This window comes from Equus asinus, chromosome 14 (genome assembly GCF_041296235.1).
Source record: "Equus asinus isolate D_3611 breed Donkey chromosome 14, EquAss-T2T_v2, whole genome shotgun sequence".
In the NCBI taxonomy this organism is placed as follows: Eukaryota; Metazoa; Chordata; class Mammalia; order Perissodactyla; family Equidae; genus Equus; species Equus asinus.
In genome coordinates, this window is record NC_091803.1 from 36,004,560 (window position 1) to 36,029,270 (window position 24,711).

Sequence of the window (24,711 nt, forward strand, 5' to 3'; positions counted from 1 at the left end):
AAACTCCCGATGCTGCTAGGTATGTACAGACCCCAAAGAGCAGCAGATTTAGCCCTCCTGGAGGCAGTGGGCGGGCCATTTGTGGAGCAGAAATGGGCATGAAGGGCGGTGGATGGAGGACTGTGGAATCGGGCAAGCTGAGGATGATGAAGGTGGAGGCAATTCAATCTGAGCTCAGAATATCCCGTGCCAGTATTTCCCCAACTCCTTCCACTAGTGTATCATCCACACAGCTATTTCATACATATGTTCAATTTAAATACCACTTCAGCTTTATCCTATGCAACCATATTCCCGATCTCGGATGTATCTTTTTTCCTCAAATTTCAAATTGTGGCAAAATACACATCACATAAAATCTGCCATCTTAACCATTTTAAGTGTATAGTTTGGTCTTATTAAGCACATTCATATTGCTGTGCAACCATTACCACCATCCGTCTCCAGAACTCTTTTCATTTTGCAAAACTGAAACTCTGAAACCATTAAACAATAGCTCCCCATTCTCCCCGCCCTCCAGCCCCTGTCAACCGCCATCCCACTTTCTGTTTCTGTGAACAGTCAAATTCATAGACTAGTCAACTCTAGGTGCCTCATTTAAGTGGAATCTGACAGCATTTGTCCTTTTGTGACTGGCTTCTTAGCACAATGCTCTCCAGGTTCATCCCCATGGTAGCAAGTGTCAGAACTTCCTTCCTTTTTAAGCCTGAATAATATCCCATTCTGAGGTAGCATTTTTAGTTTTTCCTGTTACACTTAAAAAGCGATAATGACTTCTTGTCTGTATACCTCCTAAGGCAATGAGGCCACCAGGAGCATGTGGAGAACGGTCAACTGTCCTGGTTTGCCCAGGACCGAGGGGGTGCCCAGGACACAGAATTTTTAGTTTGAAAATCAGACAGTCCTGGGCAAACCAAGGCCAGTTGGTGATCCCAGGTGTATGGATCTGCCAAGGGCTGTGTGAACACAGGAGAAAGGTCACACTCCATCCTTCTATGATAAGCCCATGAGTACAGAAAACCATGATGGTGGAAGCACCAACTGGAACCCTTTCCTATGCTTTCAAAATTATTATTATGAACCTGAGGCTACAGCAAGATAGAGAATTAAATAATAGCAATAGCGATGCTATAATATTTATATCCATTTTTATTACACAAAAGGGAATACCCATGTGCATGGCTTTTTAATGTAATGATATACCCTGCTGTTCCGTCTAATCGGCACCTACAGGTGGCTTCCATCCTTTTCACGGCTGCACAGAATCCTATGGAATGAGCAGAGCCAATCCTCTAGTGATGGACACTTAGGTTGTTACCTTTTCTCTCCTTCTTACAGATACTGCTCCAATGAACATCCTTGCACATTTATCTTTCCATGTGTGGGCATGATAGATTTCTGTAGGATTAACTTCCTAGAAGACTGTTCATGCAATGGGCACTTTTTAGTCTCTCTTTGCTTTTGGAAAGACATATGACATGGACTGGGTCTGCCCCAAGAGTCAGGGGCATGGCTGGGGCTCACAGCGTTGCACAGAAACCAAGCTGGCTGCCCCCAGGAGCGTCGGGAGGGAGAAGGAAATTGCAAAGATGATGGAGTGGAGGATGCCCTATAGGGGCTGGTGGGCTTCTTGGGAAGGCTGGCCAGGCCTGGGCAGGGGCCTTCTGGCTTCCCCATGGTACCAACAACCAGTGCAACCCAAGTGAGCCTTCTGTCAAGCAGCGAGGGGTGTGGGGGTGCACAGAACTATCCTCTCCAGTGCCCAGGGCAGCTGCTCCAGCTGGTGCCCATCTGTCTGCTAACAGTCCTGGGATATTCCATTCGGGTACCTCGGACAACACTGTTCAGAAGCCTGGCTGTAGTGGTGAGATGAGCAAGCACTGGGTCTCATTCCATTCTGTTTCTCTGACACACAGTGGGTGCTCAACAAATATCCGCTGGCTTGCTTAACAAATGCCCACATGGAGTGCTGACACGCCAGGCTCATGGGTGCGGCTGCCGTGCCCGCTCAGCAAAGCGCCTGCCCCACCGGAGCAGGGGCTCAGCCCATGAAGGCAGAGAGCTCCATCGTCCACTTCTAGAGCTGTGCCTTTGCCCATTCCATTCCATCGGCCAGGAATGCTCTTCCCCATGTCTTTGCCCAGTGAGCAGGGCAGATGTGGGCAACGAACCCCAGGGCACGAGAAAATGCTGGATAACAATGATTGCAAACAACTTTCCCTGTGTTGCCTACAAGGTGCTAAGTCCTCCTTTCCCTGTAGCGTCACAATAACCTCCTCCAGCAGGTACTAGTTTACTCGTGAACAGAGTAGGACATGAAGAGATTTCACGGCTCGGCCAAAGTCTCACAAGGGGTGAAGTGGAGATTCAGACCTCGCACTCCAGGTCCCCAGTCCGGGTTCTTTTCAGTTCTGCTTTCCTCGTGGTGAATAAGCTTCAGGAGTGTGTTTTGTTTCTTTAGAAAGAGAGGCAGGAAAGAGCAGAGGAAACCGCAGCCGCCTTCTGAAGCCCCTGCTTCCTTTCCGGGGGACCGTGGTCGAACATACGTTGTGCATCAGGAACTGACAGAGATAAAACCTTCTGTCCCCCGTGTGGGTCTTTCTGCTGTGCTTGGCTGAAGTCTGAGCCCCAGCCACTTGATTTCCTCTCACTGTGTTCCATCTCACGAATGGGTTCGGACCCATTTTTCCACATGGTTTCTTTCTTTGTGGGTCAGGGGAGTGACTGCCATCGCTCTCTCCTCGACTCTCTGCATGGCTTATGCTTGGACCTTACTAGAGTCTTCTTATCTACTAGGAAATCTCTCAGGAAGCCAGAATTCCAGAACAACAAGAAGAAAGGCCAAGAGCAAAAACACTGGAGATAGAGAAGAGAAATCCCTGATTCGAATGCAGACAAGGCTTACAGCGAGACGCACGTTTGCTAAGATACAGGGGAAAATGTATGGAAAAGCCAGATACTGTATTTCTTCCTGGACCCTGTGGGCATAATTACAGTCACGGTTGGGCACCCGAGGAAAAGGGAACTGGATAAAATGCTGCCCCAGCTTCCAGACTCCGCTCTATTCATCGTCTGGCTAGAAGTCACATACATGTGATCACGCCCCCTCTTCTATCCTCAATGGCTCTCCATCACCTGCAGGACAATGTCCTGACTGCTTAGCAAGGCATGCAAGGTGGTTCGTGAGCTGGCTCTCCTGCTCAATCTTCAGAATTACTTGAAGTTTTCTAAATGTTCTGTGCTGTTTCATAACTCTAAGACTTTGCAAGCTCTGCTTGCTCTCCTGGGAAACAGGATTTCCCATTTCTTTGACAGGTCAAGTGCCAGACACCTGGAACAGCAGTGGATAAGGTGATTACGGTCCCTGACCTCAAGTGCACACAGGATGGTGGGGAAGGGAGACAGAAAGGTAGAGTCTTGTGATATGGGTCAAACATCAGGGGAACTAAAGCACAAGTCATGCTGGGGACACCAGGGGACAGCTCTTCCCTCCACACAGGCAGATAGCAAACTTAAGAACCACCTGGATGATAGAACCTCATCTTTTTTTTTTTTTTTGGTGAGGAAGATTGGCCCTAAGCTAACATCTATTGCCAATCTTTCTCTTTTTGCTTGAGGAAGATTGTCACCAAGCTAACATCTGTGCCCATCTTCTCTATTTTATGTGGGATGCCGCCACAGCGTGGGTTGACAAGCAGTGCTAGTTCTGTGCCCGGGATCCAAACCTGCGAACCCTGGGCCGCCAAAGTGGAGCACGTGAACTTAACCGCTACGCCACTGGGCTGGCCCCAAACCCCATCACTTTTAATTGGATTTATCTTTTTGTTACTGATGAAAATAATGCAGAATTAAAACACGTTGATCGCTTTTGCAGGAACTGGCAAACCATTTCTCAAAGCCTTAGCTTTCACAGAGCATTTGTTAAGACACACATTTTTCATTTTAAACGTACATAAGCTATTCTAAGAGGCAGTTTATCTGACATTCCATTGGGGGACCTCTTCAAATGTCAGCCCTTCTTCTGGCCGGCTGTGCTGGAAAGTAACTGACAAGCAGCAGCACCCAGAGGCCAAGCCCGATCCTAGAACACCACTGGAATCACGAGTAAAGAACGAAACCCTGGGCCGCCGAAGCGGAGTGCACAAACCCAACCACTCAGCAACGGGGCCAGTCCCCTGGATTGTATTTTAATTCTCCAGAATGTGGTTGTCCTCATATGTCATGGGACATCTCAAATGGGCAGAACATTTGGTTGACCAAATTATGCATCCCCTTACAATGACTGATTACAACGAGTTACTTGATTTGGTTTTGGGGGGGACAAGACAAGGCCTGCTTTGGAGGACAGCAAAAGATTGAACCTTAAAAGTCAATTTGGGGCCAGCCCCATGGCATAGTGGTAAGTTTAGCACATTCTGCTTTGGTGACCCAGTTTCATGGGTTCAGATCCTGGGCATGGACCTACACTATGCATCAGGCACGCTGTGGCGGCAACTCACATACAAAGTAGAGGAAGATTGGCACAGATGTTAGCTCTGGGCTAATCTTCCTCAGCAAAAAAAAAAAAAAAAGGTCGTGATTTAAGGGGGAATGCCAAAACTTAGCTACAATGAATGTTTTCAGAGAGATGTTTGTAGAAATTTCTGTCTGATCTTTGCCACTTTGTTGCTGTTTGATTTTGAACAAGTTCCTCAGGTTTGCTGGGCCTTCCTTTTCTAATCTGTAAAATGGGGATACCAGTGGTCTCTGAGTTGCTGTGTGGTGTGGCTGTGGCAGACACAGTTCCTGGCCCATGGCAGGTGTTCAGTAAATGAAAGGAAGTTCCTAGATCCTTTGCTTAGAAGTGCCAGAGGAAAGGCACGCTCAGCGTCCTCCACCAAGCTGTGAAATCATCTCACATGCTTGTGTCCCTAACGTTAGTATACGTTATATATGTTGAGGTCCCTTGACTCTAAGCTACTCGAGGGCAGGACCCTTGTCTGATCCATCTATATTTCCCCACTGTCCAGCACAGGCCTGAAACAAGGCAGGTCCTAGCAACCCTATGCCTCTTTCTCTTGGGGTCCCCATGTCCATCTCAGAGTGGCCCACCGAAACTGCTCAGGACACGTGTGCTGCATGCCAGAATGAGGGCCTTCGTTCATACTCTCCTAGGCTGGGAACACGCTTCCTCCATCTCTGCCTGGTTAACTCCTGTTTCTCTTCACAAGAACCAGCTCAGTGTCAGTTCAGCTGGGAAGAGCTGGTGTATAAATGAGAATGAAACTAAATTCAACTGAATTGATAAGCTCAACTTTCCTTTTGTGTGTCTGAGAACAGATATTTTTTCCTTCCACCATTCTATACTCCCCTGGGTTTGTCCAAATGATGGCAATGACATAATAATAATCTGTCCATTCCAGTTTCACCAGACAGATGTCCCTAATGCGCCAACATGAACACATCAGAATTCGGAGCAGCTAAAGTAACGCAGACATGAGACCAGAGAGACGTAGCTTCAAGTCCCAGTTCCACCACTTACGAGCTGTGTGGCCATGGGCAGGTCAATTTGAAGCTCAGATTCCTCATCTTTAAGACTCAGGATGATAACAATGTCTACTCTGTAGGGTTGCAATGAGGATTAAATAAGAGGGCACTCACTGTCACTTGCAACTGAAAAATCCTGGCTGATGCAGAAACTGGTAGCAGAAGTGGGATAATGAGCAGTGGGCAAGGGAAAGCAACATAGATCTACTATATAAAGGGAAGCAACATAGATCTACCATATAAAGGGAAAGGCACATACATCTACCATAGAAAGGGAAAGCGACAAACATCTACCATAGAAAGGGAAAGCGACAAACATCTACCATAGAAAGGGAAAGCGACATACATCTACCACGTAAAGGGAAAGCCACATAGATCCACTATAGGTTGGGCAGCCCAGCCCACAGAATCCTTGAATGTTAACTATTATTACTGCTGTTATTATTATTATTGCTTCTCCAGGGCTAGCGTCTACATTCTGCTGGGGGTAGGAGACAACGAAGATCTCCGCCTCCCAGAACTTCAGGGTCAGGCCAGCTCAGATTTCAGCCCTGGGGCGGGATTGAGTTCGAAGGACAGCTAACTGTCACCAACCACCTTGGGCAGGCTGCCAGGTTTACCAGCCTGTCTGTCCTGGAACAAGGTCAAAATGCGCTGCATCACAGAAGAGAAGGCACACACTCCTCCGCGGCAAACCAAACTCTGAGGCCACCTCTGCAAACCTCAAGCAGACACAGATTCTCGGCTTGAGAGAGACATTCTGGAGGATCAGGATGTGCTGCACCCAGTAGGTTCTTTACCCACAGATTTCCAAGGCTGTTTGTTTATTTCAGAGGGCTGATGAGAAATTCAAAAAGACGACATAGGCTCGGAGGTAGTAATTTGGCAGTTCTTGGAGACAATTTCTGAAACGTTTTAAAAGAGAATTCATCATGCAGATCGGCGATTCTCAAACTGTGTCTGGGGCAACCCTGGGTTCCGCGGGGCAGCTGGGGCCTTGGGATGGCTCACTGGAGGTTTCTGTAGAGAGGAGCCTCTGTCACCTATTTTCCACATTGGGGTCCGGGGTGAAGTTTCAATTGAGAAAAAAAAGATTTAGTGGCTTAAAAATAAAAATTCTAAAACCACTCAAGAAGACGGTCAATCCAGATTCCATTTCTTTCTTTGGGAGGAGGGCGGAATAGAGATCCTGATCGAAGGTCTGTAGCACGACTGGCTGAGCTCCATCCTCACTGACCGTCCGACCCTGAGCAGAGGCAATCTCTCTGAACAGTGCTCTTGCCTTCTGAACAATCGGAATCCTAACAGGACACGTTTCCTACAGCTGTTTTGACGATAAAAAGACTGATGCACTCAGGTTAAGCACTTAGCATGGGTGCCTGGTACACAGTAAACACATAATAAGTCTTAGCTGTGTTACTGTTGTGGCTGTGAATTAAATTTCCTTTTTTCTTCCCTCCCTCTCTCCGTTCTTCCCTGCCTCTTTCCTTCCTTCGATCTCTCCCTCCTTCCTTCCTTTCCTTCTCTCTCTCTCCCTTTCTTCCTTTTTCCTTTTCCTTCTACAAATTTCTGAGCGTTTCTTAAGTGCCAAAAACTGTGTTGAGTTCTGACTTGAGACATGAATTCAGCTTTTTCAACTGCTGTTATCACTTTGAGTTGTAGGCACCCATTTCAAGGGGGGTAACTTAAACCTGGTTTTAGCTGACTATACATAAGCTCGTGCATCTTGCTCCTTGGGTAAAGGTTATCTATTTACAGGTATTCCTGAGGCGTTTACTCAGGAGCAATACCTGAGTCGTACTCCCCTCGCGTTCCTACAGTGACTGATACAATGTGTCTTAAAAAAAAGATGTTTAACAAACGTCATCCGGGACTCTTCCAAAGACCTGCTCACATATCACTAGGCTGGAAAGATGCTGGTATAAGTTCACTGATCACTGAAGTATCTTCCGCTGGGTTCTTTGAATATTTAAATGGTTTGGATTGTGAAAGAGGATTGTATTGTAAAACGGGATGTGTGCTTGATGAGGGCAAGGGTCACATCTATCTTCTTCACGTCATTACATCCCCGTTCATTCATTCAGCAAATATTTGTCACAGTGTGAATGTACTAAATGTCGCTAATGGGAAATTTTTTTGTTATATGTACTTCACTACAATCAAAAAATACCAGTGGGACCCCAAAACTTCAAACTGAAAAAATAGTCACCATAATATAGTTACAATAATAACCATGCTTGGCATGTCGTAAATCTTTCATAGACACTATCCACTTACTCCTCACAGCCACCCTACAAGGTAGGTGGCCTTAGCTCCATTTTAAAAGTGAGCTTCTCAAAGCTTGGGTAACTTATCTCAGAACACTGACGATGATGACAATGATAATAATACGTATTGGGGATTTAAGTCACGGGTTCCAGGCACTTGATATATATTGAGTCATTTTGCCTTCTCAACAACCTTGTCAGGTGGGTACTATTAGCATCACCCATTTTGCAGATGAAGAGGTACAGAGAGGTTGAATAACTTGTGCCGGGTTAGACTGTCTATGCGTATCGAGGCAGGGATTAGCACCCGGGTCACCTGACCTCAGAGTCCAAGGGCTTTACCACGGAGGCATGGTCATGGAAACTGGAGGGAACGTGGACAGCTGAGGTCCTGCCTCCCAGCCGCCTCTCAGGGAGGATGGGACAGACTCGTACATGCCACATGACATCAAGGAATCAAGTGGGATCCAGACCCTCTCCCAGATGGCGTGGAAGCCAGCATGTGGCCAGACAAGCAGGACATGTCAACATCCCTCGGCCTGCTGGGCTTCCAGATGGGGTCCTCTGTACCTGTGCCAGCACCTCCAGTTAAGTGGAGAAGTGGCTGAGCCAACTTTCGGATTTCCGAGAACCCATCATGGCTAATGGTTCCTCTGAAATGGACTCTCCGGCTCTTTGGAATGTTTTCCATGTTCATGCAGAAAAATCAGAAAATGCCTCTAGCTGACAGAAATAAGCAGACACAAAACCTGTCCACTGGTCCTCAATCCAGGAATAAGCCCAGAGATGCTTTTGGTAATTGTGGAAATGAAAACCATGCAATGAAGTATCAGTGAGTCTCCTGCCACCTGGGAATAAATGACCACAGACCCTGCAGCCCCAGCGGTGGTGTGCGGGGTCACCACCGACCACCCATCTGCTCCTCCATTCCTTACTCCAGTAATGACTTCCCGAGGTCCTGCCATGTGCCAGGCACTGTCCCAGGCACTAGAGACACAACCTAAAAGAGACATCACTTCGGCACTCGTGGAACTGTCAACTTAGTGTGGATTTGTCCCTCTGGGTCACCCTTATTGGCATCAGTTATCGAGCACTTTCTCTGTGCCAGGCAAGGCACTTCACATTTCACAGCTAATTCCCACACAAAGGCTGAGGTAGGGAACAGCGATGATTCCCATTTTATCGATGAGAAACCTAAGGCACAGAGAGGGGGAGCCACTTGCTCAAGGTTTTGTGGCCAGTAAATGGGATGGCTGGACTCAGACTCTGGGGACTCCCCACATGCACGCTTCGGATCCCTTTGCCACACTTCCCGACAGCCTGAGCCCTGGCCTGGAGAGTTGCTGCCAGAGGACAGGAGGGGGCTTCCGGGTCCAGCTCCAGCTTACAATGTCTCTCCAGGAAACCCAGGGGCATGGGGGCTAAAAACACCATGTGCTGCAGAAAGGCCCAACACAGAGAGAAAATAACAGCAAAGAAAGGACAACAAAGAAACTCAGCCTGGTGGAAAGTAATTACCTGAACTATAATGGACATATGCACTAGCAGGATATGAGCTATCCGATTTCCCCTCTTCCAGCAGCCTGGTACAGTCTCTACTTTTTTTTTTTCCTTCCTTTTTTCCCCACTGCCAAGCAACTGATTACGAAGTAAAGCCATATCATCATGGCACTTTCCAATAAAAAGCTTTTCAAAAGTAACCTGTTGCTTTCAGGATAAACTTGGGCTCCTTAACATGGCTCTCAGGGTGCCACACCATCTGGGTGTGCTTACCTCTCCAGCCTCATCCTATTGGCTTATCCCCTTGCCACACCCTGTCCACATAAGCCTCTCCTGACTTGCTGCATGGGCGGTGTTCCCTCGTGCCTCAGGGCCTTTGTACATACAGCTCCCTCTGCCTGGAACACTCATCCCCTATTTTTTCACCCACTTAATTCCTCCTCTTCTTTCAAATCTCAGCTCAAGGCACTTCTCCAGGGAAGCTTTCTCTAATACCCTATGAGAGAAGAGGTTATATGCACGTCAGTTGACTGTATTATAAGCATGTAAACTTCCTTCCTAACAATGTCCTGAAGATGTAATTATTTAATGGCCTGATCTGTGAGGGCAGAGATGTTAACAATCCTATTGGTGGCTGTAACCCCAGATCCTAGCAAATATCTAGCACATAGTAGGTTTCCAATAAGCATGTGTTGACTGACTGACTGACTGACTGTATGAATGAATGAATGAATCAATACTGAGATCCTATAGGTGATATTTCATTAGAATGCATTTCCTAGTCATCACCTTGGTTAAAATTTCTCTCTGTCTTCCCAAATTGACATTGCAACCTGTGGCAAACTCTTGAGACCAATTACAGGAAGGGAGCTCAGACAAGTCTAGGCAGAAAGATGGTGGAGAAGCAGACACACAGGATAAACAGATTTACAGAAAGAACAACAGGAACATGTGTGTGGTCACTCTGGGAAATCTTTGAGAATTAGCTGCATTAAGGCATTAGTCAGCACCTTGCCTGGTCGGCCAAGGAAAGATAAACGAGTCTTGTTCTTTGAGCGGGGGCAGGAAGCTGGGGAAGTGCTGAAATCAATGAGTCTCGTGATTCAACGTCATTAACCTTTTTGAGTCAGATTGAGGAAGGTGGCACAGGGTGAATTACATTGCTAATGAGCACCAGGTATTTCTGACGGGTTTGTGCAGAGAAGGCTGGGGGGTAAGAACATACAGTATGCTCTGGCTGACATATACTGTGGGGGGGTTGGATAGGCCTTCTGTCACAGTGGGTCCTGTCATGGAGGACCCGCTGTGAATAAACTGCCTGGCTCCTCTTGGCTGGCCCTGGTCAGGTAACACTGACGGGTGAGCCATATTTCACATGCTGCTTTCCAGCTCAAGCTCAGGACTGGTAAGCCATGTAGGTTGGGGGAAAATAAAGTAAAAGGAGACTGTTGTTTTATGTCGAGTTCAGATACCCTGGGCTAGATGGGAGTCCAGGCCAAGGTCCAAGGGATGTTGACCAGAAGGCCTTGGCAATCTCTACCGCTCTGTCTCTATCCAGGGTCCTGAAATCGGAAGCATTGGAGTTGATCACAAGCTCGGTTGATGGAGTCGTCTGAGATAATACAGGAAAGGCCACCATGCATGGGAAGACGGGTGGGTGGGTTGAGAATTAAATCTGCAAGGGCTAAGTCGTGCATGTTCTAGGCAAGGCCATCATGTGAAATGTGGGAGATCTGGCAGAATGGTCTAGTGCAGGGATCTGCAAACTATGGCCCACCAATTGCTTTTGTAAATAAAGTTTTATTGGAACACAGACACGCCCATTCATGTACATATTATGTATGGCTGCCTTATCGCTATAGTGGTAGAAGTGTGTCATTGTGACACAGACCACCCTGCCTGCAAAACCTAAAATATTTACTATCTGGCCCTTTATAAGAAAGTTTGCTGACCCCTTATCCATTATAATTTTTCTCTCTTTTTGGTCATTAATACACTTCCTTACAACTTTTTTCCATATCCACTTTGTCAAAGCATCTTCCTGGCTCATTGTCCTCCTTCCATGCCATATTTTTCCCTGGACACATTCCACCTGATGTATTACCCTTTCCCTTATCTGCTGTCTCTATGCCTCACCAGCATGGGGGTGCCACAGTAGTAATATGCTTTCTTTACTGCTGTCTCCCAGCACCCAGACAAGTGCCTGACATGTAGTAGGCACTAAAGAAATGTTTGAAAAGCCACTCGCCCCTTGTATTATTGCTTTGTTAACATTTTCTTATTTAGAGCAACTTTTTTTTAAAGAAAACTCCAGCTTCAGAAATCTGGGGTGTGTTAGTTTTTCCTTCCATGTGTTAATATAAATAAATGTTGATATTTTCAGAAACTTGTCTGCATACCACTTTACATGACCGTGCACACTGCGAGTGGTCTGTGGATGAGAAGGACATGGTTGGGTTTAAGTGTGAGCTCCATCTCACCAGGTGGCTGGGAGATTAAATGAGACCATGGAAGCACTTAGCACATCACCCAGCACACACTCATGGCTGGATGAATAGAGGCAGACATACTCAGGGGAGGAGGCCTCTCCTGGTAGATTAATTCCTGACAAAGCAGTGCCACTCGGTACTGCAGCCATCGCTCTCAATGAAGCCCATCTTGGACATTGCCCCAGATGCTGAACGGTTCCAGGCATCCCGGCAAAGCAATTTGGATTAATGGGACGATTTAGCTGTAGGTGTCCAGAGAATGCATTGTTTAAGTAACTGGTTCAAAACTTCCCCAGGGCCGCAAACTTTTAAACAAAGATTGACTCTGTAATCAAAAACTGTTTGGCCTTAAACCACATTCCAGCATCCCAAAAAGCACAATTACGTTGAGAAAGGGGTGGCAATGTTTGTGCCCCTGGCTGGGTTGGCCAAGTAATGTTGACTGATGGACACAATTAAATTGCACTGAGGAGAATCCTTCTCTGGAGGAGGAAAGGACGCAGGAGATGGGCAGTGGCTCTTGGGAGCACAATTTCCACTCCTCCTCCACAAGGGAACAAGACACTGATGCGGGATTCCACTTCGCCCCTCACCCTGGGAGAAATGGCCGGCACCACCAAATGGTCTTCTCTTCCCCATTCTCCACTTTCCCATTAAGCAGTGTTATGGGCACTGGGCCAAGGCCAGATCTGGGTCCAGACACTCAATCTGGACCTGGGTGGCACTGTTTCACTTCAGATGGACGGGAGTGGGAGGTGGCAGGAGGTGATCTGGGGACTTTGCTCTCTGCCTTGACTTCTAGTTCATGACTATCCCGCAGGCTGCAAAACCTGTCCAGATGTCTGAGCCGCTTTCTGACACTGCCTGGTGGCTTCGTAGTGGCCACCAGGTTGCTCAGAAGCAGACCACTTGAGCCCACGGGTGGGGTTAGGGGGTGAGGTTGGTGAGGAGGTCTATGGGTAGAGCTTTGGAGGAAGTTTCCAACTTGAAACTTCAGGAGATTGCAGCTGCACCGATTCAAGGTAAGTGCACGGGAGAAGGACGGTGTGTGTCAGCCCATTGCGGCTGAGAAGGCTGATAAACACTAAGGCTCTCTTCAGACAGCCTTGCATCAGGGAGGGGAGGTGGGGCCGGGGGGCTCAATGACAGATGCATTCAAACTTGGCTCAACTCAAGGTACCACCTTCTTGACTCACATTACGATGGGATTCCTCAAAGGCGTGTGCACACTCTCTCGATCTGCATTTCCGTATCAGTACAAGGGTACGGAGATATAAAATAGAAGAGAGAAGGAAGAAGGAGAGAATAAAGAAAGTGACCACAGAAAAGGCCAGACTTTGTTTTTGTCTAGAAGAAATAAGTGTCCAGGATTTTTAGTTATCCTAATAATAACCATAAGAAAACCATCTCCCCAGTGCTTGGCATAAATGCCCAAGTCTGGATCAGGCCCTGTGTTTCAGTATCTCTCATCTTTATAATGACCCTGTAAAGACAGCGCTGGGGGCTCTGGCTTTGCTTCCCAGATCAAGCCCCCCCGCCCCAGGTTTACCCAGGGGGAGAAGGAACTGATGGTATGATTGCTTAGTGCCAGAGAGACTACTTAGGCACGGTTATTAGTGGGCTGGGTTGTCATCTGGTGAAAGCCCCCACTGGGACTCTATTCCTTTTTCTCATGTTTCTTGCCTCAAACCTGGGCTGTGCCTAACACCTTGGGGCCAGGACCAGCCATACTATTCCCTTCTGCCTCTTCCCTCCATGCAACTGGGTGGATGCGGTACGCTAAGTGTCCCTGGCAGGCTCGGCCATTTCTCTCTTCTCTATACCCATCGGCACAGCGGAGCATCCTGGTCCCAACATTTAGCTGATGGGAGGGATGAACATGAGGTTGCACGTAACCAAGCCTGGGCCATTGTGTTCCAACCCGGCTGTTTATCAAACAGCTTGTGGAGATGAACGTAAGGCAGAGCGTGGATTGCCATTTGGCTACTGTTCCCTACATGGCACCCTGACAGGCACCATTATCATCTCCCCTCTTACAGGTGAGAAAACTGAGACTCAGGAAGGTTTGGATTCACCTGTGTTGAGATCATACAGCTAGCAGGCGGTGAAGACAGGATTCAAATCCAGATCAGGCTGACACCACGTGGCCTCTCAGGTGCCCTCGTGGAGTGAGGGATGGTGCAGAAAATGCCACCGTCGTTTTGGTTTGGCTGTGGAACAACTGTGCATATTTGGGGAGACAGCAGCCATTCCTTCCTAATTATGCTTGCTTGAGGCTAATATTTAAATGAGTGAGAATTCCATCAGGCACCACAGTTAGGCAAGTGGGGGAGGGGTCTGGAGAGTCTGAGATCAAGAGGAACAAGATTTAAAGGAATTTGAAAGCCAGGACTGTCCCAGCTAATGCAGGACAGCTGCTTCCTCGGTCCGTGCTCAGAGTAAACATAATTGGTAAAGCCCCGACCTCCCATCAGCCAGAGAGAGAGAGAGCCCACGTGGAGATGGGAACACGCTGGCCACGTGTGGTGGCCATGTGGTGGGGGTTGTGCTCCTGTGTGACTGGCTTTTGACCTGGGGGTCAACTGCTTATACAACACACTGGCCAACCTTGCTTGTGACGCAGCTGGGTGGAGCACAAAGCTCGCTGCACTCGGGAGTCAGCTGAGCCTGTGTTGTTCCAATCTCAGCTTGGCCCTGCCACGCAGTGTGACCTTGGGCAAGTCACGTGAACACGCTGAGTCTCAAGGCCACCCCAGGGGATGCTGTGAGGACTAAAGCAGAAAGTGACAGCAGCTTAGCAGCTGGCTGAACCCTGGTGACTCTGGACTCAGGTTCTAATGTGCGCTGCTTCTCTCTTCATTCCTGGACATTTCTGCCTCCCAGATTCTCATCCAGATGGAGAGAATGAGGATTTAGACGAGGGAAGAATTAGTGGGAGAGCTTCGGTCCAGAACTCCCCAGGGGTGCAATAGGATCTGTTGGTGAAGAACCCAGGTCATCTTCTCTTTTTCCTTCTCAGTGATGAAGCAGCATGGGCTTGCATCCCGATTCTGATCCCCACCAGTCGTGAGACACAGGGCAAATTCCTTAACATCTCTCAGCCTCAATTTCCTCATGTGTAAAATGGGATGCAGTGATAGTATCTACCTGCTGGGGTTGTTGGGACTTTTTATTTTTATTTATTTATATATATATATATATTTTTTTTTTTTTTTTTAAAGTTGGCACCTAGGTTAACAACTGTTGCCAATCTTTTTTTTTTTTCCTTCTTCTGCTTTATTTCCCAAACCACCCCCCCACCCCCCTCCCCGCCCTGGTACATAGTTGTATATCTTAGTTGCAGGTCCTTCTAGTTGTGGGATGTGGGATGCCCCCTCAACGTGGCCTGATGAGCGGTGCCATGTCCGCGCCCAGGATCCAAACCCTGGGCCGCTGCAGCGGACCGCGCGAACTTAACCACTTAGCCACGGAGCCGGCCCCTATTTATTTATATTTTTTGGTGAGGAAGATTGTCACTGAACTAACATCTGTGCCAGTCTTCCCCCACTTTGTGTGTGGCACGCAGCCACAGCATGGCTTGATGAGTGGTGTGTAGGTCCACACCCAGGATCTGAACCCACGAACCCCAGGCCACCAATGCAGAGCACGTAAACCTAACCACTATGCCACTGGGCTGGCCCTGTTGTGACTTTAGATAACACATGGAAATCATCTGGCCCAGGAGCCCACACATGCTAAGTACTCATGAAATGCTGTCTAATATTATTAGCTACTGGAGTCTGGCAAATCTTTGGAGGGCTTCCCCAGGAACCTACTTTGAGAGTCCATTACTGACTACTCTCCACGCTGGTCAGTGACTCAGAGTGGCAGCAAGGAGGAGGAAGGAAAATTAACAACAACAACAATGACAATAATAATAATAATAATAAAATAATCCACAGAGTTTCCATCTATTCTCCCAATGACTGGACCTTAACCCTGTCCCTTGGGCCCGTGCTCATCCAAGCCTCTGCTATCATCAACAAAAAGGGGTAGAAACACCCCTCCCTCATCCCACTTAATCTTTTAAGACATGTTTTTCCTCCAGAGTGCCCTTGACAATAATCTCCACCTGCAGTTAGATTGAGGGGGGAGGCAGGGGAAGAAAAACAGACTCCACATTGGGGATCACCCACCTTGTGGACCATTCTGGGTTCACATCCAGATTCCCAGGATGCGCTTGGAGCATCCCAGAATGCACACCATCCCTGCTCTTGGCCACTGGCAGACAAGGCACGTAAACGAAGATTTTGCTTGGCCAAGAAGCAAACGTGCTCAGTGCACTGAGCAGGAAGATGCCCAGGGTTGGAAATGTCCCATCCATAGATACAGAGACAGCTGCTGCCAAGAGGAAGAATGCTGAGATCCAGGGAGGGAGAAGTTAGGAAGAAAATACCTTGCACAGTTCAACGCATGGTTGGTCTAGGATCGGGTGAGACCATCAAACTGGCAGAGGATGGAGACCCCCATTTGTTTCTGAACTGGTAGCATCCACTCTCTCTTACGTTGTTAACAGTGGTGTAATTCTCTCTAGTGGAAGAATTTCTGCCCCACGACACAAACATAAGGTCCACGAGGCCAGGAGTTTTTAATTGGTTTTGCTCTCTATTCTATCTTGAGTATCTAGAACTGTGCTGTTCAATATGCCATTTGTTTACGTTTAAGTTAAAATCCAATCACATTTAAAATTTAGTCTCTCAGCCCCACAGAGAACATTTGAAGCTCTCAACAGCCACACATGGCAAGTGGCTACCGCATCGGCTGGTACAGTTCTAGAACATTTCCATCACTACAGTGGGTTCTGTTGGACAGCACTGGCCTAGAACTCTGTCTGGATCTCAATAAGCATGAGTTGGATGAATGATCAGGGGCTTTACTCTGCTGGCTAAAGAATGGACATAGGACTCAAAATAAAACCATGCAACTCTTTTCCCCAGGACTTTGAATTTTTTTTTCAGTAATGGGAGAATGGGAAAACAAACAAAACAGCCAGCAAAAACACAATAAGGCTGGAATGTATTTCAGCCTGATAAATAAATGAAAAGTAATAGGATATATTAGAGTCTACTAGGAAGCCATTTGGTTTAAAACTAATTCGGCCTGACCTTATTTTTCCAAAAGGGCCTGACGTGGCCTGTTAAGCATGCATTGTACATTTGCTTTAAACACTTACAATGTCCCAAAGACAAGAATGATGCCCCGAAAAGTAGGGACGTAGCTTCCCCTCCCATTGGTATTTCCTTTAGGATAAGCATCTCTCCCTAAACTAAGGGTTAATTAGTGACCTGCTGTGCTCACCTTGTGACCACTGACCTGCTGTGTTCACTCACCTGCTGGGCCAGCAAGGCAATCTCGTGACTACTGTAAAAGGGATATTCCTATCATATGTGATGTACGCTCTTCATTCCAAGACGGTCTATAGCCACCCTGTATGCCCCACTTCTTTGGTGCCCTTCCTTCCTTGGGGGAGGAAGGCCCCAGCTAGTCCTCAGATCTGGCTCCTAATAAACTCACCCCAATTTTGATTTATAGATTGGTTATGGATCATTTGCATTGACAAGCCAAACGGCAGCATCCCTTGGGTGACACAGTCACGTCATTCCTGCCTTTTGTTCTGCCACTTTCGCACTGATGATGTGGATCCCGCCATCCTTCCGGAAAGTCCTTCCTTATCTATGTCAGCCAAGATGCTGTTCTAAACCGATACGACCACTTTTGGCTTCCTGAGGGCCTTGATGCTTTTCATCTGAGTCCCATGAGAACTCCAAGAATGCCAGCCTCACTCCGTTTGTCCAGGCGATGCTCTGCATCAGGCCTTGCCTCCAGACAGCCCGAAGAGCTGTCCAACCTAAAACATAGCTCAGGAGACCCAAAACTGCTGGCAGGAGGAAAGCAAACTGCATTTCTGCAAAGGCAGGAACGCGCTCCATCAGGCTGAAAATTAACAGGGCTGAGGAAATGATTATTTTCCTACTAGCCGCAAACAAAACTGTTAACGGCATAATTACGGGCGTGTTTTCCCAGTTCCCTCGTGACCACCAGCATGAACAGTTACACCCTTTTGGACTCTCACATTATCTGGGTGGAGCTCTCCTTGGATGGTGTCACACCAGTGGTTTTGGGGTCTCAGGAAAGAGCGTATACGTCTCTGAACATCCAAAGAATAAAAGTGGTTGGATGCGGAGAAAGTGGCCAACAAGGGAGAGGATCACACTCAAAGATCTGAGCGTTGAGCCCCCAAATACGACTTCCCGTGAAGTACTGAGGCTACCGTATTTTCCATCATAGGTTTTACCTTGCCATTTATTACCGTAATTAGATGATCACTGTCTATGTCTCCCCTGGACCAGTGGCTTTCATCCCTCACTATGTATTCCAATCATCTAGGAAGCTTTCAAAGATATATAGATCCTTGCCTCCCACGGGAATTTATAGTCAACCAGTCTGGGGTGGAGTCTTGATATTTTAAAGAGCCTGATATTTTAAAGTTATTAAGGAAAATTTTCAATAATCACGTGGAACCCTGATTTTCCCGTTGAGAAAGATGTCATGGGATGCTGTACTCCCTGTGGCAGGGGTCCCATCTTTCTTGCTCCCAGCTGTATCCCCAGAGCCTGGCACATGGTAGGTGCTCAGGAAATGACCGTTGAATGAAGGAACTGGAGAACACCAGCTCTGTCCCAACATGGAGGTGACAGGATGGAGTCTATGCAAGAACCGCCTTCAGAGTGGACTCCCAGCAATGCCCACTCCAGACGCTGCTGGAGACCCTAGGACAGCACCGCCCCTCCCACAGGGCAGCCGCGTCCTGTCTGGACCCAGCAAGCGATGCTGGCAGGCTGTACTGGGTTGAAAGGTGTCCCAAAATTCACATCCACTCAGAACCTCAGAAGATGACTTTATTTGGAAATAGGGCCTTTGTAGATGTAATTAGTTAAGACGAGATCACACCAGATTAGGGTGGGCCCTAAATCCGAAGGCTGCTGTCCTTATAAGAAGGTCACATGAAGAGAGACAGGCATATGAGAAAGAAGGCCAAATGAAGACGGAGGCAAAGATGGGGGTGATGTGTCTACAAGGCAAGGAATGCCAAGGATTGCTGGCAACCACCCGAAACTAGGAAGAGGCCAGGCAGGACCCTTCCCTAGAGCCTGCACAGGGAGCAGAGCCCTGCCGACACCTTGATTTCGAACGTCCAGCCCCCAGAGCTGTAAGAGAATAAATTTCTGTTGTGCTGAGCCACCCAGTTGGTGGGGCCCTGGTGGTGTCTCAAGACAGTGGTTTGGGTCCATGGTCAAGCGTAACTTACACGTCCACACGGGGGGCCCTGCTGCATTAGACCTTGTTGCCACGGATCCCCAAAAGGCAAAATTAGTAGGGTTTAGCTTGAAAACTTTCAGTTCTGTTTCCCCTGCCACATGCATGCACGCACACACAAACACCGCAGACAGAATGTGAGCCTAAGAGGGGCCGTGGACAAACACACTCCTCCCTTTGCATCCGATCTGCCCTGGGACACAGGGCCTTGTGAAGGATAGACCATGTGGGGTCTGTTAGTATTAGCCCAAACCAGGCAAGGGTGCAAAATGCTTTTGGTTTCATGCCTTCCAGTGGCCTAACTAAAATATGCTAGCACAGTTTCCTGCCTCAGTAAACAAGACGTGGAAGAAAACCATCATGTCTTTTGATGATGCAAGACCTGGCACGGTCTCAGTGTTTGAAAACATTCATTTGCATCCATGCACTGGACACATAACCAGCTCCAACCAGAGCCACGGGGGCCAGGCGGTCATGTCCATGGCAGAGCAAGACCTGGGTTCCTTAAGCGCACGTAACTTGCATATTCCAAATGCGAGAACATTCTTCACATTCACACACAAGTTGGTTCTATCCTGTTTTCCTAGAAACATGGTCTTCCCAGTCTAACTTTGCTTTTCCCATTTTTGAAAGAGATGTGAGTTCAAGAAATATTTTACTAGTTTTTTCACAAGTAAAGGGAAAAAGGAAAGCAACTCACAGGATGATTAACTCCCACCCGTGGTGCCTGCACCATCCCACCACTATAATAATAACGGCCCTCATTATCGGGCACTTTCTACGTGCCAGGCACCACGGTAAGCCCTTGACATGCAATATTTCACTTAATCCTCCAAACAGCCCTAGGAAACAGGTGCTAATATTACACTCCTGTTTTAGGTGGAGACACATGCAGAAAGCTGAAGCAACTTGTGCTGACTCACGCGGCCAGTTGGTGGTGGCACCGAATCTGCAACCAGGCTGTCTGTGTCTGGGGTCTAAACCAGGCTGGTGGCCAGTCAACACCAGTGAGTCTTTACTACCTAAGAGGGGAGACTCTGGCCCCCCAGTTAGAGCTGGGCAGTGGACACAGGGAGGCAATGTCAAATCATGAACAGCTCAGAGTAGCCACCTTGGGTGGTCCCTGCCGTTGGAGATGCCCTAAGTTTTCCCAGACTCCTAGAAGCTTCTGTCTTGGGCTCTCCCGCCCCTTTGAGAAGGTTCCTAAGTTTGCTCATCCTTCCTGGGATGGGAGAAGTGGCGGTTTTGGAAGCTGCAGATGGCGCAGCAGATGGGAAGTGAAAGCCGATCAGAGTTGCCCAAGATAAAACCATTCATCTGCAAAATTCATATGTTTTTGTGTGGGGCGACTTCACGAAAACAACAGCAAGACGAACCAGCAGTGCTTGATGCATAAAGTGCCTCTGGCCGTGAGGCTGGCGAAGCAGAGTGGGCAGAAGAACTTGGTGCGGGGGCCGTGGAAACGAGAGCAGTGAGCGGTAGATGGGGAGAAAGACAGATGGACGGAGATGCAAAGACCTGGAGCATTAAAGCTAAAAAAGCCCTAAATATGATGACTCTCTCCTCTGAACCCCAAATAGGTTGGGCACATGGTCTGAGAAAGGATTTCTGGGCTCCTTGGAGATACGAGATTCAGCCTTGGAAATAGCGCAGGAACTAACAGTTGATGTTTATCAAGTACTTCCTAAGTGCCCAAACTCGGCTAGGTTCTGTTTTGATATTTTGATTTTGCAAAGGTTGAATTTACTTGCTGATGGTCACCCTGCTAATGCAGTGGCAGAACTCAGACTTGAATCCTAAGCCTCTGTGAGAGTCTGAGCACTCATCCTCTTGGATGCTGGAATGCTAGAAATCCTGATACCCCGACGAAGCTGACCTGGTTAAGGGGCCACGGTTAAGGTTTCAACTTGCAAATCAACACAGGGCCTCTAGGGGGCAGCCTCGAGACCTGAGATGATTCTCCTGGGATGGGCCATAGGCACCGGGCCCGTCCACCTGACCTCAAGGGGACCCTGGCTGAGTGCCACCAACTGACCTAGGCTGAGATGACCTTGGGGGTCTGCAATGGAGGTCTGGAGGAGGAAGAGTGTGGGAATCTTGACCACAGCTCATCAGACTCGGGGACAACAGATGACCTTCTCTCATGGCATTCCCTACTGCCAGGGGGCGCAACAAGTACCCTGCCCAGCCATGAGCTTGAGGGGTGCCACCGTCTCCTGCTGTGCTCTCTCGGTGGCCTGAGGCCATCCCATCACTTTGGGCCAGTTGACCTCCCCAAGGGGCCAACTTCATGCAGAAAGAGCACCAACCTTGGAACCAGACAGAACCACTTATAAGCTTCACTCCGCCCTGTATTCCTGACACGGCCTGGGGCCTCAGCTCGCCCTTGAAGGAAGCACGTGCCACATTAGCTGCTGCCCTCACCCAGCATTCTGGGCTATATCTGAACTCAGTCCTTTCTTGGAAGATGGACGGACAATGTTCCACCTCACCCTTGTCCTGGATGTCTCTGAACTCACCTCTCCTCATTCTTTTATTAGAGTCTCTCGATGTTCAAATTTCTCAAATGCAACTAGCTCATCTTTGCCCCCAGTCTTGCCCAGGCTGTGCTCTCCCTCTGGAACTGGAGAGTTCTCAGCTGGAGGCGATTCTGCCCCTGGGGGAGACATCTGTGGTTGTGGGAGAGGCATCTGCCAGCATCTAGTGGGTCCAGGCCAAGGATGCTGCTAAACACCCTACAATGCACAGGACAATCCCCACGACAGAGAATGATCCAGCTCAAGACGTCAATAGTGCCCGGGTTGGGAAATCCTGGTCTAGAATGATCTTCTCTCTCATTTGCCTGCTAATCCCTTCTTACCCCTCAGGTCTCAAATCAAAACTGCATATTCAGAGGCCTTTCTGCTCCGACAATGCCCCTCCTCCGCTCACACCATCTTCCTCTCTTCCCAGTCCTTTCTCACCTTGCTTGATGCCTCTCTTGCATGATTATCTAGTTCCATCTTCCCAACTAGGATGTGTGGTCCACCAGGGAGGGGCTGTTGTCACTTTCGTTCACTAAATGCCCGAATAGTACCCAGCACAGTAGTTGCTTAATAAATGTTTGTGGAATGAATGTTTGAATGAATGAATGAAAGTAAATAAGTAAAAATCTGCCAACAAATTTTCATAATCACCCCCTTTATCCCTGCTATCCTACTAACAAGAGAAACGGGTACCTTTCTAACCGCCATCATTTTTCTCAGGTTCCAGGGTGTCAGGTGTATCCTGCCTCAACTGATCAAAGATTGTGCCTTCCCTGGATCCCCTCCAGGGTCCAGGGTCACCCGGCAGCTGACGGGATGCCACCAAGCCCAGGACTGAAGGAGGGCACCATGAGTCATATTGTGAAGGAGACAGAAGCCATTTCTAGCTTTAAACAGAGGCCTTCCCTTCATGCCTGTATCTTATTTGAATCCTGATTCAAAACCCAAACGCCTGGGACTATGTGACCTCGATATTTGATGACATTAAGAGTGAGTATTAACATTTTAGGTGTGATAATCATATTGATGTTCTGTTCAAAGAGAGCCCTTATCTTTTTGAGATGTATACTGAAATATTTACAATCAGACGATGTCATGGAAATGCCTCTTCAGGGCTGACGGAAGAGGGAGAGTAGAGATACAAGACTGGCCACGAATTGATCATAGTTGACCCCGGATGATGTCCATGTGTGGGCTCACTATACACTTCTTGGTACTCTTGTGCCTGTTCAAAAATTGCCCTGAGAAAAGTGTAGGGTTTTTTTTTTAAAGACGCCTTCATCCAGCTCTTCTGAGAAAGCGGTACCCAGTGTCCTCATGCCACCAGGGGAAGGAAGGCCCCTCCTTCACCTCCCCCCGGCATTTCACTTCCACTTTTCAGCCTTGTCAATAAATCCGGATGGAAGACACAGTGGAGCAAAGAGCTGCCTTCTTGATAGCAAATGTAGTTCACTTCCTTGCTCTTTATTGTTTTTCGCCTTACGAGCTCTCTAAAGGGGTTTTCTTGGCTTATGGTCTTTTTTTAGAGCAGATCAGCGTTTGTGCCAAGGGACAGACCTTCCCTGTGGCATCTGAGTTTCTCACCACCTCGAGGCTGCTGGCTGGTCCACCAGCTCCACCCAATTGTGGCCAAGCAGGCTGCAGGCCCAGAGCGGGCAGATGGTTGCGAGAAGCTCGAACTCTGTAGTTTCATGTGAAATCTCCCAATTTTAAAATGTGGGCAATCGATGCATTTGTTAAAATTTGATAGGAGACCAAAAAAACTCACCCGTGTACCTCGAACAGTCCAAAGGAACCTGCTGGTGATTCCGCCTGGGCTGCTGCAGCCGATCCCCCGCCCTCCACTCCGCCCTTTTCGCTTTAACTCCTAAGTCAGACCTTGTCCTTCCTCTGCTCGAAACGTGCCAGTCGTTCACATCTTGGTTCAAGTAACAGCCAAACTCTAGAACATCCATGATCTTGCCCCAATTTTCCTTCTGACCTGTCTCTTCCTACTGTACCCCTCACCTTCTCTGTTCCAGCCACCCTGAGCCCCACTGTTCCTCCAACACACCAGGTGTATTCCCATCTCGGGGCTCAGCACCTGCTGGTCCCCCTGCCTGGACCACTTTCCCTGTCGGAGCGATTCATCCTTCATCTTCTTCCATTCTTCTCAGTAAGCATGTTCCTAGCCACTCATTAAAATTACAACTCTCCTTAGCCGCCTTCTCTCTGCTTTATTTTTCTGATGTACCATACTACTTATTTTGTTGGTTATTTGTCTCCCCCACTTGCACGGAAGCTCCTTATGGGCAGGGGTTTCAGCCACTTTAGTGTATCCTTGGACAGAACTGGGACAACCGTACACTCAATAAATATCCGTCGAATGCGTGAATGAATGAACGGATATGCGAATGACTCTCAGGTCCAACGTGGATCCTGTGCTGAGAGATCTCATGGAGAAATGTGTAAGTTCTCCATGGCATCTCGCTGAGGCAGAAACACATCTCTGGACAGGAGGCAAATGGCCTCTGCTCTGGTTCCACAGCTGTGATGAGAGAGAGAGAGAGAGAGAGAGCAGGACCGCAGAGGAGGCTGGCTGGAGGCCCCCGGCCATCTTACCTGATGGGGTAGTCGGCAGCGCTGAGGTTGATGAAGAAGTCCCAGGGCCAGTCGGTCATCTCCAGGAGGTCCCGCATGCTCTGCAGGTATGTGGACAGGAGGCTGGCTCCCCCCCAGATGGTGGCCATCCTCCAGGGGGTGACACGGACATTGCTGTACTGCCTGGCAAACTGGAGCACTTGCCGATGCAGGTAATTAGAGCGCTTTTTGCAGGAGAGAAAGGGTGACAGTCAGCAGCCCAGAAAACACCAGATATGCCTCTTGCCCCTTGTCCCCTCGCTGTCCCTTCTCTTCTAGTTGACAGGGCTTCTGCTTTGCCAAGTAATGGACTCAGGCCTCGGTGTCTTTCTGCATCGCTACTCGAACCTTTATTAGTTTTTAAAATTTTATGTTACCTATTTCAAATGCAGATTCCCTGGCCTTGCCTCTGAGCTACTGGCTTACTAG

General features: G+C 48.2%; 1 protein-coding gene across 1 annotated transcript in view; it reads right to left on the reverse strand.

Moving 5' to 3' along the window:
• XYLT1 (xylosyltransferase 1) overlaps positions 1–24,711 on the reverse strand; it is a 301,755-nt gene that overhangs the window by 51,572 nt on the left and 225,472 nt on the right. The window contains exon 5 of the mRNA XM_014837585.3: positions 24,265–24,467. Coding sequence (XP_014693071.3) covers positions 24,265–24,467 — 203 coding nt within the window. The remainder of the gene's footprint in view (positions 1–24,264; positions 24,468–24,711) is intronic.